Here is a 13441-nt window from a genome sequence, read left to right as displayed (position 1 = left end):
GTTCCGTTGGCTGGAGACGCGGCCTGGAGCTTCCGGCTGGGACGCTGGGGGAGTTGGCTTGGCTGCCCTGACCTCAGGGAAGGAAGTGGCTAGGTAGAACTGGGCCTGTGAGCCGAGCCTGGAGCTGACCTGCTGTCCTGCCTCCCCTGGCCAGAAGACAGCACCCTCCCCATGCCGGGCCCGTGAGACAAGGGTTCTCAATACCCCTGGTGATTCTGTTCATAGCCAAGGCCAAGACCATTGATCTTGGAGGCTGTTGAGGTGTTGCTGCCGGCGACTAGGGCAGTGGCAATGGAGGGGAACAGTGGGGAGAGAGAGGAGAGGGTTTTGAGAGCCAGGATGTGGTGATGGACTTGGGTAAAGGAGGCAGATGTGCCAGGTTTTGGCAGCATGGAGTGTGATGTTCCCAGGTGGCCAGGAGATGTGCATCTTGAAGTGACACTGAGGTGTGGCCCTCAGGGAAAGAGAGCTAGGCAGACCACGCAGACTTCAGGGTTGCTGCTGTATGAAAGGTCATCGGAACCCTGAGAACCGGTGGTGTCACTCAGGGTGTGCATTTGCCATATGAGAAGAGCTCAAGTTCTGGAGGCGGGGGACCAGGCCCTAGGAAGCCAGCATGGGGATGAAGATGAACATCGAGAGAGAAGGACCCGTGGGTGGGAGCAGACCAGGCACAGCAGAGCCAAAGCCTGGGCTGATTGGCAAGGACATTGGGACCATTGCTGTTGAGGTTCCAACAGGCCAGGACTGAATAGGCCCCCTTACCAAGCAGTGCTTGGAGGCTGGGGACCTTGGAGGTAGCATGTGGGGATGGGGTGGAAGGTGACAGGTGGAAGCAGTGAGTACAGCTGCACATGCGTGATCTGTGGCTGAGACCAGATGTGGCCATCCACCCAAGAGCGTGATCAGGGGAAGCTGCTTGGAGGGGAGGAAGAGAGAGGGCTTCTGGGTTGGCGGGAAGGAGGCACACAGGAGAGAAGGCAGGCCTAGAGGGGGACTTGCAGGGGACGGGACGTTTTCTCCTGCAAGTTGGGAGCCACCTCTTTTCCTCTGGGAGGCGAGAAGTTCAGGAGCCGAATCTGTTCAGTGATGCAGCAGGCCCTGAGACTAGAGGATCCCAGGGGGTAAAGGGGGTGGTGTGGGGGCACGGAGTGTAGATGGTGGGAGAGGTTTGCAGCTGCGGCGGAGCGTGGGCTGTGGGTGGCCAAGGGCCTGAAGCCAGGGTGTCCACGCTGACTGACTCCGTGGGGTCTTTGTGTCAAGGGAAACAGATGGCCAGGCATCTGGAGGTAGTGACTCCGGGGACTGGATCTTCACAATCCGAGAGAAGGATCCCAAGAATCTTGAGAACGGAGCTCTTCAGCTGTCGGATTTGGAAAGAAACAAGGTACAGTTGCTCATTTTCGAGTGCTAGCACCTGTTGTCCACCAGCAGGCACCTGCCATTCTGTAGGGCCTTCCCTGGGAGTGGGCGGGGTCCTTGAAGCAGTCCTTGGTGGGGCTTTGCCCTTGGAATTGGCAGATCAAGAGCTGAAGTCCTGTCTGATCATGTAAAGATTGGGACCTGAGAGTCCGCATGTGGCTATGCTGTGGCGCTCTGGTCTCCCCTCCGCTCTGGGCCACAGCGGGACTCCTGACCTCCTGACCCTTGGCCGTGCTCTGGAGTTGGAGTGAGGGGGTCAGGTTTCATGTACAGAACAACTTCATGGTTCTCTTTATGGGACTGTGTCCACATGCTGGGATTACTCATAGAATGTACCATAATTTTATTTAAGACCTTATAATTGAATGTAATCTTTTGGTGCTTAATTGATTAATTGGTTTTTTGCCTATTTAAACTTGTGAAAAGCTATATTTTTAGGTCTTTTAAAAGTGTAGTGGAGGATTCGTCAGGCAGGTGGACCAATGGCTGTCCCTGTGGTCCCAGCCTGCTTGGACGAGTCGGGCAGGTGTTAAGTGTTGCCAGATAGAGGTGGTAACTCCAGAGAGGCCAGGCGCTGCAGCAGCTCCCCTGGCTCCCCTCGATGAGCTTTGGCAGAGAGCACTCCCCATAGAGTGCTGGCCATCCAGCGTGGCCGCCCATCCAGCGTGGCCGCCCAGGGAGTCTTTCTTCCCTTGTGGATTCAGATACTGGGTCCCTAGCGTCATGGGTCTTGCCTGTGACTGCAAACTTTGGAGCCTAGTTGAAGGCGGTAAGATGGTCTTACCCAGAGTGACGGGGGCAGAGAGCATCCGCTCAGCGCGTAGAGCCAGCACGGGCTTTGGTGGGCGGTCTGCTGCGTGCTGAATCACTGCCGGTGCCTGTTCCCTGTTCCTTATGATCTCTCTTTTCTTCCTCAAGATGAAAGACATCCCAAAGAGGCCTTTCTCTCAGTGTTTATCGACAATTATTTCTCCTCTGTTTGCGGAGGTAAGAACCTGGTTGGCTTCCGGGAGCAGGGTGCTGCTCCTGTGGGGGTGTGGTCCGTACGAGGTGGGGCATTGAGATAGCTGGCGTGGGCACGCTTGGCACGTCTGTGTGGCGCCCGTGGCAGGCACTGGGTTCCTTGGTGCCCATGGCTCCTGTTCCGCCTGGGCAGAGCTCCTTGTCGCCTCCCCTGGGAGGTGGTGTGTGGCAGCCTGCGGTGGTCCAGCCTGTTATCACCGTCCGGTTCAGCAGCTTTCGACACCATCTGCTGGCGCCGCCCAGTCTCTGCCCCAGCAAGTGTGCGGCAGTGCAAGTGGGCTTCTAACATTTGAGAGGACGGGCTCCCTGTAGGCCCTGGGCTGCCCCCATCTCTGGGACCCTGCCTGTGCCCTGGGTGAGCCGGTCTCAGCCTGACCCTCCTGCGTCCCGTCCTCATCGTTTATGATCCTCCTTGGCTTGGATGTCAGAGCCAGCTGACTCCCACGCTCTGGGTGGTGAGCTAGGCTTCTCGGGGGGCAGCCGAATCGGGGTCCTCACACTTGAGGCTGGTGGTCTGGAGGACGGAAGTGGCCACCCAAGCTTGTCCCCCCACTCACAGTTGGCCTGCTGTAGAGTCCAGTGTGCCTGTCCACCCACAGTGCTGCCCGAGCCCATCCCAGCTCCCGTCCTCCCAGCTTTCGTCCCTGTGGTCCTGAGGGCCCTGCTGTGGCCTGGGGCATCAGTGCACCTGAAACACCTGAGCACCCCGGGATCGGGGGAAAGCAGTGTGGCCGGCAGGTGGAGCCCCTGCTGCTCGCCCTTTGACTCCAGCCAGACACCGCTGTGCTACGGAGTGGGCTGTGTGGGCCCTTGGGGTTCTGCTCGCTCGCTCCTTGTGACCTGCCATCATCAGCCACCCTAATAGGATCAGGCTGACTAGGAACAACACAAAGGATTTTCTCATTTTCCCTGGACTTTATTTTATACCGAGTTTAAGAAGGAATCAGAAATGCAGCAGCGTCCTAGGTTTTGGGGGGGCTAACCCACAGGAGTCTTTCCTTATGTATGTTTTTTATTAAGATATTTAATAACCTAAAGTTCAAAGTGCTTAGGGTGCATTATTTTAGATAATGAAAGAGAAGGTTATCCCACATGTATGAACGAGGACGGCAGGGAGATGGAGGTGCTGGTGTCTCCGTTACTGTCACTCGGCCTGTGCCAGGTTGCTCACTCAGTGGTGATGGCGCACGTCTGGTACAGCCCTCTGGTGGTGGCCCATTATTCCCGGGGCTGCCCCACTGCCCGTCCTTGTCCCTGTTTTGAGACAGTGGTGTGGCTTCAGAGCAGGGAGCGGCATGGTGGGCCGTACGTCGCTCTCCTGGGACTCGCAGTTACCGTCCTGTGAAGTCGTGGAAGTGCCAGAGAGACAAAGCCACCTCCTGGGGCTCCTCTGTGCTGAAGCCTGTGACCAGAAATGTTCCTGACGCTGTGGGCCCTTCCAAGGTCCTGCCCAGTCCCTGTAGAGCCCTGTTGGGAGAGGAGAAGCCACTGCTCTTTTGGGTGCCGCAGTTCTGGCAGTGACATGTTCACAGTACCCTGGAGGGCCAGAGCTGAGTGTTTTATGAAATATTCATAAAGACGGAAGGGGTCTCCAGGGGTTGCACTGGGGTCTGTCACCTCTGCAGTGCCACCTAGAGCCTCCCCTGGGAGCCTTTGGTCCCAGACTTTGCTAGACCTTCGTAGCTCTCCTGCTCCTGTTTCATCACTTGGTCGCATTTTGGGAAGAGACTTGGAACTAGCCATTAGGCAAGGGGGGTGCCTGAAGACGCTGTTGCCGTTTCTCACGGGAGCAGAGGGAGGGGCACTGTGGATCCCCAGAATTTAGGGCTGCCACGCATTTACCTGAAGGGGAACATTTGACAGCATCTGGACCAAAACGGTTTCTGCTGAAGGGTGTTTTTTTTTTTTTTTTTTTAAGGGAGTGGGATTTTTGGGCATTGAACCCGGCTGAGGATACTTGACAACTGAGCTACATTTCCAGTCCTTTTCATTGATTTTTTTAAAAAAATTTTTAATATTTAGATAGTCTCTCACTAAGTTGCTGAGGCTGGCTTCAAACTTGTAACCCTCCTGCTCAGCCTCCCAAGTAACTGGGATCCAGGTGTGGGCAACACCTGGCAGGTCTCGTTGGAGTTTCAAATCTACCCGTTAAACTTGGAATCTAAGCCTGCAACCCACACCACAACTGCAGTGTTGAGGCCAGAGTAACTTCTGGTGGCCGTGAAACGGCTTCTCTGGGACAAGATTAAGGTTGTAATAGAAAAACAAAACAGAGGATGCCATCGGAATCCAACTTGGAGCATGTGCACGGCTGGCGGTCTCCTGGCCTGCTGCCCTTTCTGTGGAGGAGGGCTCTGCGTGGTGGCCCTTGAAGGGAGCGCTGCTTGGCTTGTGTGCACGTGTCACGCTGCTCTCCCTGTGTTTCAGCTGAAGGAGAAGAGCCAAGCATGTGGAGGGAACCTGGGGTCCATAGAGGAGCTGCGAGGGGCCATCTACCTGGCAGAAGAGGCCTGCCCCGGGATCTCCGACACCATGGTGGCCCAGCTGGTGCAGCGGCTGCAGAGGTAACTGACCGACCTGTGGAGGAGCGCCCTAGGGCATTGGCGCTGGGCTTTCCTCCTGGAGCTTGGTGCCACTGTGGTACTGTGTTTTCTGGGTTGGTCCCCATTGTCCCCCAGCCACAGGGTTACAGCAGAGTCCAGCAGAGGAGGCTCTTTCTGAATCAGTAGGAGAGAACCATGCGAGTCCCAAGCCACTGGAAAGAGCCACAGAACTTTGTGCCTTTGTCGCCTTTGCCACAGCGAAAGGATGATTTTTAAATGTCTGTTCTTAACTACGCAGCCTGCTCCTGAGCCGGATTGGCCAGAGGAGTACAGGCCTCAGTCAGACGCCTGTGGCTGCCTGTGGGGTTTGGGCTTTAGAGTTTGTGTCCAGGTGCTGGAAGGTGACTTCTGTGAGAACAGGTGTGGGTAGGTCCTTTTCCTTAGTGGCTAGTACCCAGGCCCTGATGCCTTGTGGGCAGTGGCTGTGCCTGTTCCTACCTGGTGTCCTTGGCCACACGTTTCAGACTGAGGCACCCTCCCTGCTTTTGCTTGGGGAATATCTACGTGAAAGTCACCCCAGGCCACCTTCCTGGCTGGCCTTCCTGGCCTGGAGAGGTGTGTGGGCGGCTGCTCCGGAAAGGAGCGTGGGTGCTGGGTCCCTGGCTGAGGTCCCTCCCCCCTGCAGTCCCAGGCCTGTTGTTGGCCTGATGTTGGTCTTCAGGTGTCCAGGAGACGGCTGAGCCTCCATGATGACCCCGAGCATTGCTAGGCCTCTTCTGAGATGGCCTCTTGACAGAAAGCACTTAGGAAGGATATGAGGGCAGGTGGGGTCACTTTGGCCATTTGCAAGTGACACCTGATGGGGCTGCCCACTGTCCTTGAAGAGTCCCTTTGTCTGAGGGCATCCCCCCCAAAAAAGCAGCCTGACATTCAGCCTCCTTGGTACACGTCACTGCGACTGCCAAGTGAGGATAGAAAGTAGAAATGGTTTCCTTGACTGAGACGGTCGAAGGAGTCGCTGATCTGTTTAATGATTCTGTCCTGCTGCCCCCACTTCTGCCACATTAAAAGCAATGAAACAGGTTACAGAAATAAAGCAAAAGAGAATACAAAGGTCACCACATGCTTGCCTCTACACAAGCCTTTTTGATTTTTCTAGCTTGGTATCTTCACTTCCTTCTAATGGCATGTATTTCTCACTAAAAAGAAACTTATGCCGGGTGCAGTGGTGCAGGCCTGTAATCCCAGCAGCTTGGGAGGCTGAGGTAGGAGGATCGTGAGTTCAAAGCCAGCCTCTGCAACTCAGTGAGGCACTTAGCAACACAGTGAGACCCTGCCTCTAAATAAAATATAAAAAGGGCTGGGGGTGTGGCTCAGTAGTTAAGCACCCCTGGGTTCAATTGTTCCTCCCTCCCCCCAAATAAAGAATGAAACTCATAAAGCAAATAGAACTAAACCCAGAAACTGGGTATATTGTTAGTGTCTTGCTTTGGACTTTTTTTCTGCTTGTGTAGTGTCACTTTTGAGCTCGTATTTTATATGAGGTCCCCATTGCCTGAACGTGTGGCGTGATTTATGTGTGTGCCTGGACTTCCCCAGCAGTCCAGCACTGTGCTGTGTCCCGAGCACACGGGTCAGTCCATGTTTTCCACTTCACAACCCCCTTCTCCCCATCCCCTTTCTTTTATTGTGGATGCAAACCCACCTGCCAGCTCCATCCAGTGGGAGTGTAACACGGGCTTCATGTAGATTTTAAGAGTAGTTTTAAATCTGCTACACTTCAAACATTATCGTTTCAACACATAATCAATATAAACAATTACAGTGTAAGATATTTTTACTTTCTTTTTTGTACTGAGTCTGAAATCTGGTGTTTACGCTTGGGCTTGAATCCACACTTACAGTTGGGTGCTTAGTAGTCACCTTCAGTGACAAGTGGACCCTCCTCCTTGGTCATCAGATGGCCTGGCTTTGGGGAGTCCTCATCTTGTCCCTGCAGGCTTGCTGTGGCGGTCTGTTTTTTACCCAAAGTCCTCTGTGATTGGATGCCGGCCACAGTGGCTGAAGCTCAGGCTTCTTTGCAGTTTGGCTCCCAAACCCGTTACTTTGGCAAGTCGCTCAGAAAGAAAACTGTCACCTAAAGCATTTTCTAAGCCTTTCTGTCTTAGTTTTTTGAATTAATGTTTAGACTGTTCTGTGCAACATCAACTCGATATTGAAATTCAAGTATAGAGGTTGTGGCTAATGCCTGCTTTCATGGGGACCTTGCCACTCCTACTGATAATGCCTTCTAATACCAGGCATTATCAGTGCCTGCAGAGAGGAGCTGTGGGTAGGAGTGTTTGAGACAAGTCTTCTTAAAGATGTCCTTGGCCATCTCCTGACCTGTGCCTTGGAGTTGGTTCTGATGGTGTTTGACCTCGAGGCAGCCTCAGCCCCACTGTTTTATATTCTGAAGCGAGAAAATACTATAACATTTTTTGAAAACAAGAAGTGATTCATGGTCCCACTATTGTAGCCTGGTGGTTACCACCACCACCATCACCATCTTTTAATGCATTACCTTCCAATGCACAAGTGTGAACTTAATCCATTTCTCACATACTTGCAAATTACAGTGCTCCTGGGACTTTATTCCTTGGTATTTATGATACAGAGCTTAAAAACACACAGGTATTATATGTATATAGTCACAGCTAACTGTATTTTTCAGATTGCATAAATACAGATAATTATAGTTTAAAATCTTGATTTCTTCTGGTTTGCATATTTTGCTTAACTGCTTTTCTGTTAGTCTTCAAAGTTGTTACAAATTATTCTGGTGTTCAAAAAATCTGGAGAGGTATCTCTGTGCAGATATCCATTTCCTCCTATGGACTTTGTTTCTGAGGCCCTGCTAGGAAGCTGGTGACTTGGACCGCGTCAGTATGTTGGTGGCCTAAAAGGACTTCCTGCATTCTCTTCCATCAGCTGTGGGAGGGCATCCCTGGGCTCTTGCTCTGTTACTGGACAATGTCATTTTTCCAAAATTGATCCTCAGTCCCATCCGCTGTTTGACATCTGTCCAGAAGCCTGGACACATCATTTTTCCTCTTGATCGTGTGCTATGAAGTTTTTGTGTCAGAACCATGATTTTCTTAATCTTTGAGTTCTTTATTTAATAGATTTATTATCCCACTGGTATTTGCACTACTGTATTTTTTTAAATGACTTAAGACTTCCTATAAAAACTAAGATTTTTTTATTGTTTTAAATTTTTGCACAAGGGTTAGAAAAATGACATTTACTTCTGTTTCTTTTTCTTTTTTCCTAGATATTCTCTAAGTGGTGGAGGAACTTCGTCCCACTGAAACCCTTTGGCCTCTGGGGTTTTGTTTTCCCTCCTTTCTTCTGCATCCTCCTTTTGAAAGTCGAGGAGAACCTTTGCCGGCTCTCCTGGAGGCGCCACGGAGGGCCACCCCCAAGACCGCGCCGTCCAGGGACACACTCAGCCCTCGCTGTGCCACAGCCTGATGAAGTCTCTCGCATGGGGTGGGGAGGGCCAGCTCCTTCAAGCAATTATTTTATTTTTTTATTGTTTTTAATTTTAACCATAGTGCACATATTCAAGGAAAATGTCTTTGAAAACAAAACCCCTGAAGTGTATATTTGGGATTGTGATAAGGCAACTAAAGACATGAAACCTCAGGTATCCTGCTTTAAGTCGATAACTCCCCCGGGAGATGGAGAATCGCTGGTGGATCTGTGTACAGACTGTATATAGCGTCATTTTTACAGAAACCCCTTTGGCGTGCATAAGGAATCACTGTGTACAAATCGGCCAAGTGCTTCTGTAGATAATGTCCGTGGAGTAAATATTTGACAGGCCATAACTTGAGTCTATTGCCTTGCCTTTATTACATGTAAATTTTGAATCATGTGACCAGTGATTTGGGTTTTATTTTGTATTTGCAGGGTTTGCCATTAATAATAATTAACGCCCCTCAATGGAACACTCCCATTTGTACCTCGACAGATGCAAATGTCCCTCTTGTTTGTCCTTCACCCCTTTTGGTACAATTAGAAGTTGATTTCCTTTTTCATCGATGGTACTATTTCTTAGTGTTTTAAATTGGAACATATCTTGCCTCATGAAGCTTTAAATTATTACTCTTGAGTTTCCCAGAGGAAGCACTCTCGTCTAACCTTTGTTTGGAGTCGTGCACCAGGCATACTGTCCTGCCCACACGATTTTCTGTTGCACCTCGTAGCGGAATCTGCATATCATCATCTTTCCCACCTGGAAGTGTCTGGATGCTTACACCAATAAATTTTATAACACACTTATTTTGCATACTCTTCTTGAAACATGACTGCAGAGTGGACAGGGCACCTACTCTTGTGTGTGTGGTTGTGTAAGTGTGTGGCTGGCTGAGTGTGTGTGCCGAGACAGTTCAGAAAACTCCAGGGAAAAGTGCCCAGGTGGGAAAATGCTGATGAGCAGCATTTTCAACTTTGCAGCTGTGTGAGTGGTCACTGAGATGTGGCTGGACATTGCAGATTTGTGAAACTGCTCTACCTCTTGCCAAGGACTTTAAGGATGGTTTTAGTTCTTCTGATGGAGACCACGGCTACCAGTGCTGTCACCCAGGATGTCTGGTTTTCTTGGTTTGCTATCAGGTGTTATTTAGCAAGGTGGGAAATTTCTGGGTTTTCTGCAATGAGGGAGAGTTGTGTGTTTTATTTTGGTACAGGTAACATTCTTTTATATTTGTTGATGCTAATTACTGTCATCTTTTATTGGGGTAGTGGCTTGGTCCTTTAGTAATATGTTGCCAGGACTAAGACAATGGAATTTTGGGGAGGCAACGAAGTCACTTGGGAAGTTCATTGCCGCAGTGGTCTGGAGGTTGCCGGGACAGAGAACATGCCTGAACTCGAGGTGTTGCGGAAAGGTATCGCTTTGTTTGAATTTGATGTGGGAGTTGAGACTATGGAACCATGATGTTATATCACAAGTGGATTTCGGTTGAATTACTAATTTTTAAAAGGGATACATGTGGCTAAAGGAACTCAGACTGCATTGCTGATTCCTATTGTAAGGGTACAAGACTCTGAGCAGTATGTGTTTCCCTATACAAGGAAAGGTCAGTTTTGTCCATCTTGGGGTATCTGGGTACCTCAAGTGTGCTATGGGGTAGGTTTTAAGAGCACCAATGTAGATGGCAGCTTTTTTGGAAGACGGAGTTCATCGGGTTTCCAGGCAGTGACATCATGACTTGATGTCAGGGCCTCACGCACGCAAGGCAGGTGCTCCACCACTAAACAATTCTGCACTGAACCACTGAACAGTTCCACCACTGAACAATTCTGCACTGAACCACTGAACAATTCCTGCAGCCAGTTTCTAATACTAGTAACTGTGGTGAAGTTGCTAGGTAGACTTGGATCCTAATCAAGAATATTGGTCTTGATTAGGAAGATTCCCTGTAGTCGTGAGCATACAATACTGAAAAGCTCCATCTCCTGGTAAAAGCAACAAATGATTCTTTGGGAATTTGCTGGAAGCTTCCTGGGGCATGTGTTTAGACTGGAGGTCTCCACGAGGACCACCTCAGTGTACTCTCTTCTGGATTGTGACTCTGTAGACACAATCGGCTGAAATGTTGAGGGCACCTCGTTTAGCCACAGTCTAGCCTTTGTCCCCACATTTCCAGTCTTTCACTGAAGGTGCCAGAGCTCCGATTGGAACCTGCCTCAGTAGTGCCGATGGCTGCTGGTCTTCAGCCGAGTCTGTGAGCTCAGCGTTTGGGGGTTTGCTGTCACTTGAAGTCTCCTGATTCCAAACCTGAGCTGTTCCCTGGCTCCTCAGCCCAGGGCCTGTGGGTCATGCAACTGTGGCCACCATGAAGCGGTGGCTGTGAGTTGGCTGCTCGGCCACGGCTTCTGCCTTTTTGAAGTTGTTTCTCTGCGTGCTGCTGGCTGCACCCGGGAGGTGGAGCCCCAGGGTGGTTCCAGATGTCTCCACCACCTAACAGCTGGCCCCTCGCTTTCTTGACAAACTGAGTGCCACCTGTCTTCCAGGTGGACAGGTCTGTTCTTGAGTTGCTCTTGTGAAGTGTCTGGCTTGGTCCTTCAGTCATGAGTTGCCAGTTGATAAGCATTCGATACTTCTTCCTTCAGGAACAGCGTTTCTACCACAAAATACGGCAGTGGAGGCAGAGGCCCCATGGTGTGTTCTTGAGCACCCACGGGGTCATGCAAGGGTTAGCGAGGGGCTCAGCAAACGATGGTCTTTGTCTTGCATGAGAGGGGTCTCTGGAACGCCACCTCCCCTGGCAGCCCATTGGGAGTGGACTTGGTGCCCATGTTATTTTCAATTTTTCTCTGAAGCCACACGGGGGACAGAGGAGCTGGTCACAGATGGGAACCACAGGTGTCCAGCAAGTGGTTTGGAGGCATCCAGAAATGCTCGGGTAGGGAACCACCTTGTCCCCAGGTGTTCCTGAATGAGCTGGGGATGTCACTCAGCTCAGGTAAGTTCTAGAGGAAGCCTGTTCCTGATACTGCTCTGCCCCTTGGCCCCTTAGCATCTCCCTGACCCGCCCCTCCCCCGGTTTGGGAGAAGCCTGCAGGGAGCTTGCTCTCCAGGCGGTTCATCAGGGGCTTCTTCCAAGGGAAAGTGGAAGGTCCTCCCTCTCGTGTCCACACCTGTTCTATCTCCCGAGCCTGTCCTCCTCCCTCTCACGTCCACCCACCCCGCCCCTGCACAGGTGGCGTTGCAGGCCCATGGTCCCTGTCCCGCCACGTGTGCACAATAAAGACAAGAGACAGTGCTGGTCGTTTTGCCTTAAAACTTCAATATGCTGGGTTTTGGCGTGAGGTATTTTTATTCCCTTTGTTAGTGCTTGAAACCATCTGGTACATATCGTAAGGCAAAGGATGACACGTCTTGAGCTCTTGTCCGCCCGTCACTCGTGGACACCAGCCACAGCTCCATGACGGTGTGCCCAGTGTTTAGGGAAGTGGCCTCCCTGTGAGGACATGGGACAGAACCGTGCTGAATTGGCCGACTATCGTCAGGCAGGGCTCAAGAGTGCGAAGGGAATGGCAGCCACCTGGTCGCCATAGGGAACGAACGGGTCGACGCTGCCCACCTGTGGGCACTGGGACACCAGGTTCCCAGCGAAGCGTGACTGTCCAGGGGTGCAGTGTTACTCTGCCGGTACCCCATGCCCGGGGGGTGGGTCTAAAGAGTGAAGACAGGCACGGTAGATAACTACTAGAGAATGTGTGGTTTCCAACCACGGAGGCGGGAGGGGAGGGGTCTGGTCACGGGGGCTGGGACTACGTACCATGACTGTACAGGCTCCTGCATCCATGAAGCTCACATGACACCCCAGAACGGAACAGCACAAATGGCCCTGGTCAGTGACACACGGGTTCTCATGCTTGTGAAACACAGCAAACACCATCGTACACACCACTCACAGTACAGCAGCAGTCAGGGGCGCACTGGGTCCCTGCTCCTCCGAACCGAAAACCACCCGCTATGGTTTGTAAAGAGGAATCGATTTGGTCAACTTCGCCAAGAAGTAGGCCAGGTAACAAGTGTGTCACTGGAGCGTGGGCCCCTCAGCGGAGCGGAGTGCGCTGGGAACTGCTTATTAGTCAAGGAAAGTGAGTCCTGTGGACCTCCTGTTATAAAAGTAGAAAGATTGGGGGGAAATGAAACCTGAAAACGATCTCATTTGCTTAAGACCGCCGCGCGTTGCGAACACTGGAAAAATCCATTTTTAAGACAGCAGCCCGCAGGTGGAATACTAAAAGTCCTTTTCTAAGAAAAAGAAGAGCACTTGCCCTGTCCTCGGTTGAACGGATGCGTGTGCACCGCGTTAGAGGTGCAGTCCTGGGGAAGGAATGTCGTTTGGCACTCTTTAATGACAATGCTGCAATACTGGCACAAGCCCAAGAACAGTCCCCATGAGAATGACGGCGGAAGGCCCCCAGGCCTGGAGGTGGGGGGCCCCGTTCCAAGGAGAACTCAGCAGTGGAGAAGACAAGGTGAGGAGATGGCCGCGGAGGGAGACGGGCGGGAGTCACTGTGAAACCACGTTCAGACAGGTGACAGTGGGGCTGGCTTCGTCACAGACGGTGAGCCAGCCATGGAGTGCGTCCAGCCATCAATACATGTGAGATTCTTTGTGACTTGAAACATGGGCCCGAGAGGCAGAGCTGGTGGCACTTCGGATCACTTCCATCCACCTGAAACAGAAAAGGTGACAGGACTATTTGGGCCACTTTATTGTTTCATGGTTCTGTGCTGCCATTATTGGCAAAAACACGGTGTCATGGAAGCCCAACTGGTTTGAAATTGGTCATTTTGGCAGAAGAGTTTGTAAGTTAGAGTTAAAGCAGAAGGTTCCTCTAGGGGTCCCCAAGGAATGCAGTTTGAGAACCATAGGAGCCAGAGG

The 13441-nt window shown here is 51.5% G+C and overlaps 2 protein-coding genes across 10 annotated transcripts in view; one reads left to right on the top strand and one right to left on the bottom strand.

Moving 5' to 3' along the window:
- Stk24 (serine/threonine kinase 24) overlaps positions 1–9310 on the top strand; it is a 100785-nt gene extending 91475 nt beyond the window's left edge. For all 3 annotated transcript variants that reach the window (XM_078016245.1, XM_078016244.1, XM_040281668.2), the window contains exons 8-11: positions 1264–1387; positions 2341–2409; positions 4873–5009; positions 8302–9310. In XM_078016245.1, the coding sequence (XP_077872371.1) occupies positions 1264–1387; positions 2341–2409; positions 4873–5009; positions 8302–8338 (367 nt within the window). In that variant the 3' untranslated portion in view covers positions 8339–9310. The remainder of the gene's footprint in view (positions 1–1263; positions 1388–2340; positions 2410–4872; positions 5010–8301) is intronic.
- Positions 9311–11807: 2497 nt separating this feature from the next.
- Farp1 (FERM, ARH/RhoGEF and pleckstrin domain protein 1) overlaps positions 11808–13441 on the bottom strand; it is a 263579-nt gene continuing 261945 nt past the window's right edge. For all 7 annotated transcript variants that reach the window (XM_078016237.1, XM_078016241.1, XM_021729859.3 and 4 more), the window contains exon 27: positions 11808–13232. In XM_078016237.1, coding sequence (XP_077872363.1) covers positions 13151–13232 — 82 coding nt within the window. In that variant the 3' untranslated portion in view covers positions 11808–13150. The remainder of the gene's footprint in view (positions 13233–13441) is intronic.

Source organism: Ictidomys tridecemlineatus, chromosome 6 (assembly GCF_052094955.1).
Source record: "Ictidomys tridecemlineatus isolate mIctTri1 chromosome 6, mIctTri1.hap1, whole genome shotgun sequence".
Classification (NCBI taxonomy): Eukaryota; Metazoa; Chordata; class Mammalia; order Rodentia; family Sciuridae; genus Ictidomys; species Ictidomys tridecemlineatus.
The sequence above is the reverse complement of the archived record's forward strand: the minus strand, read 5'-3'. Positions and strand labels throughout refer to the sequence as shown.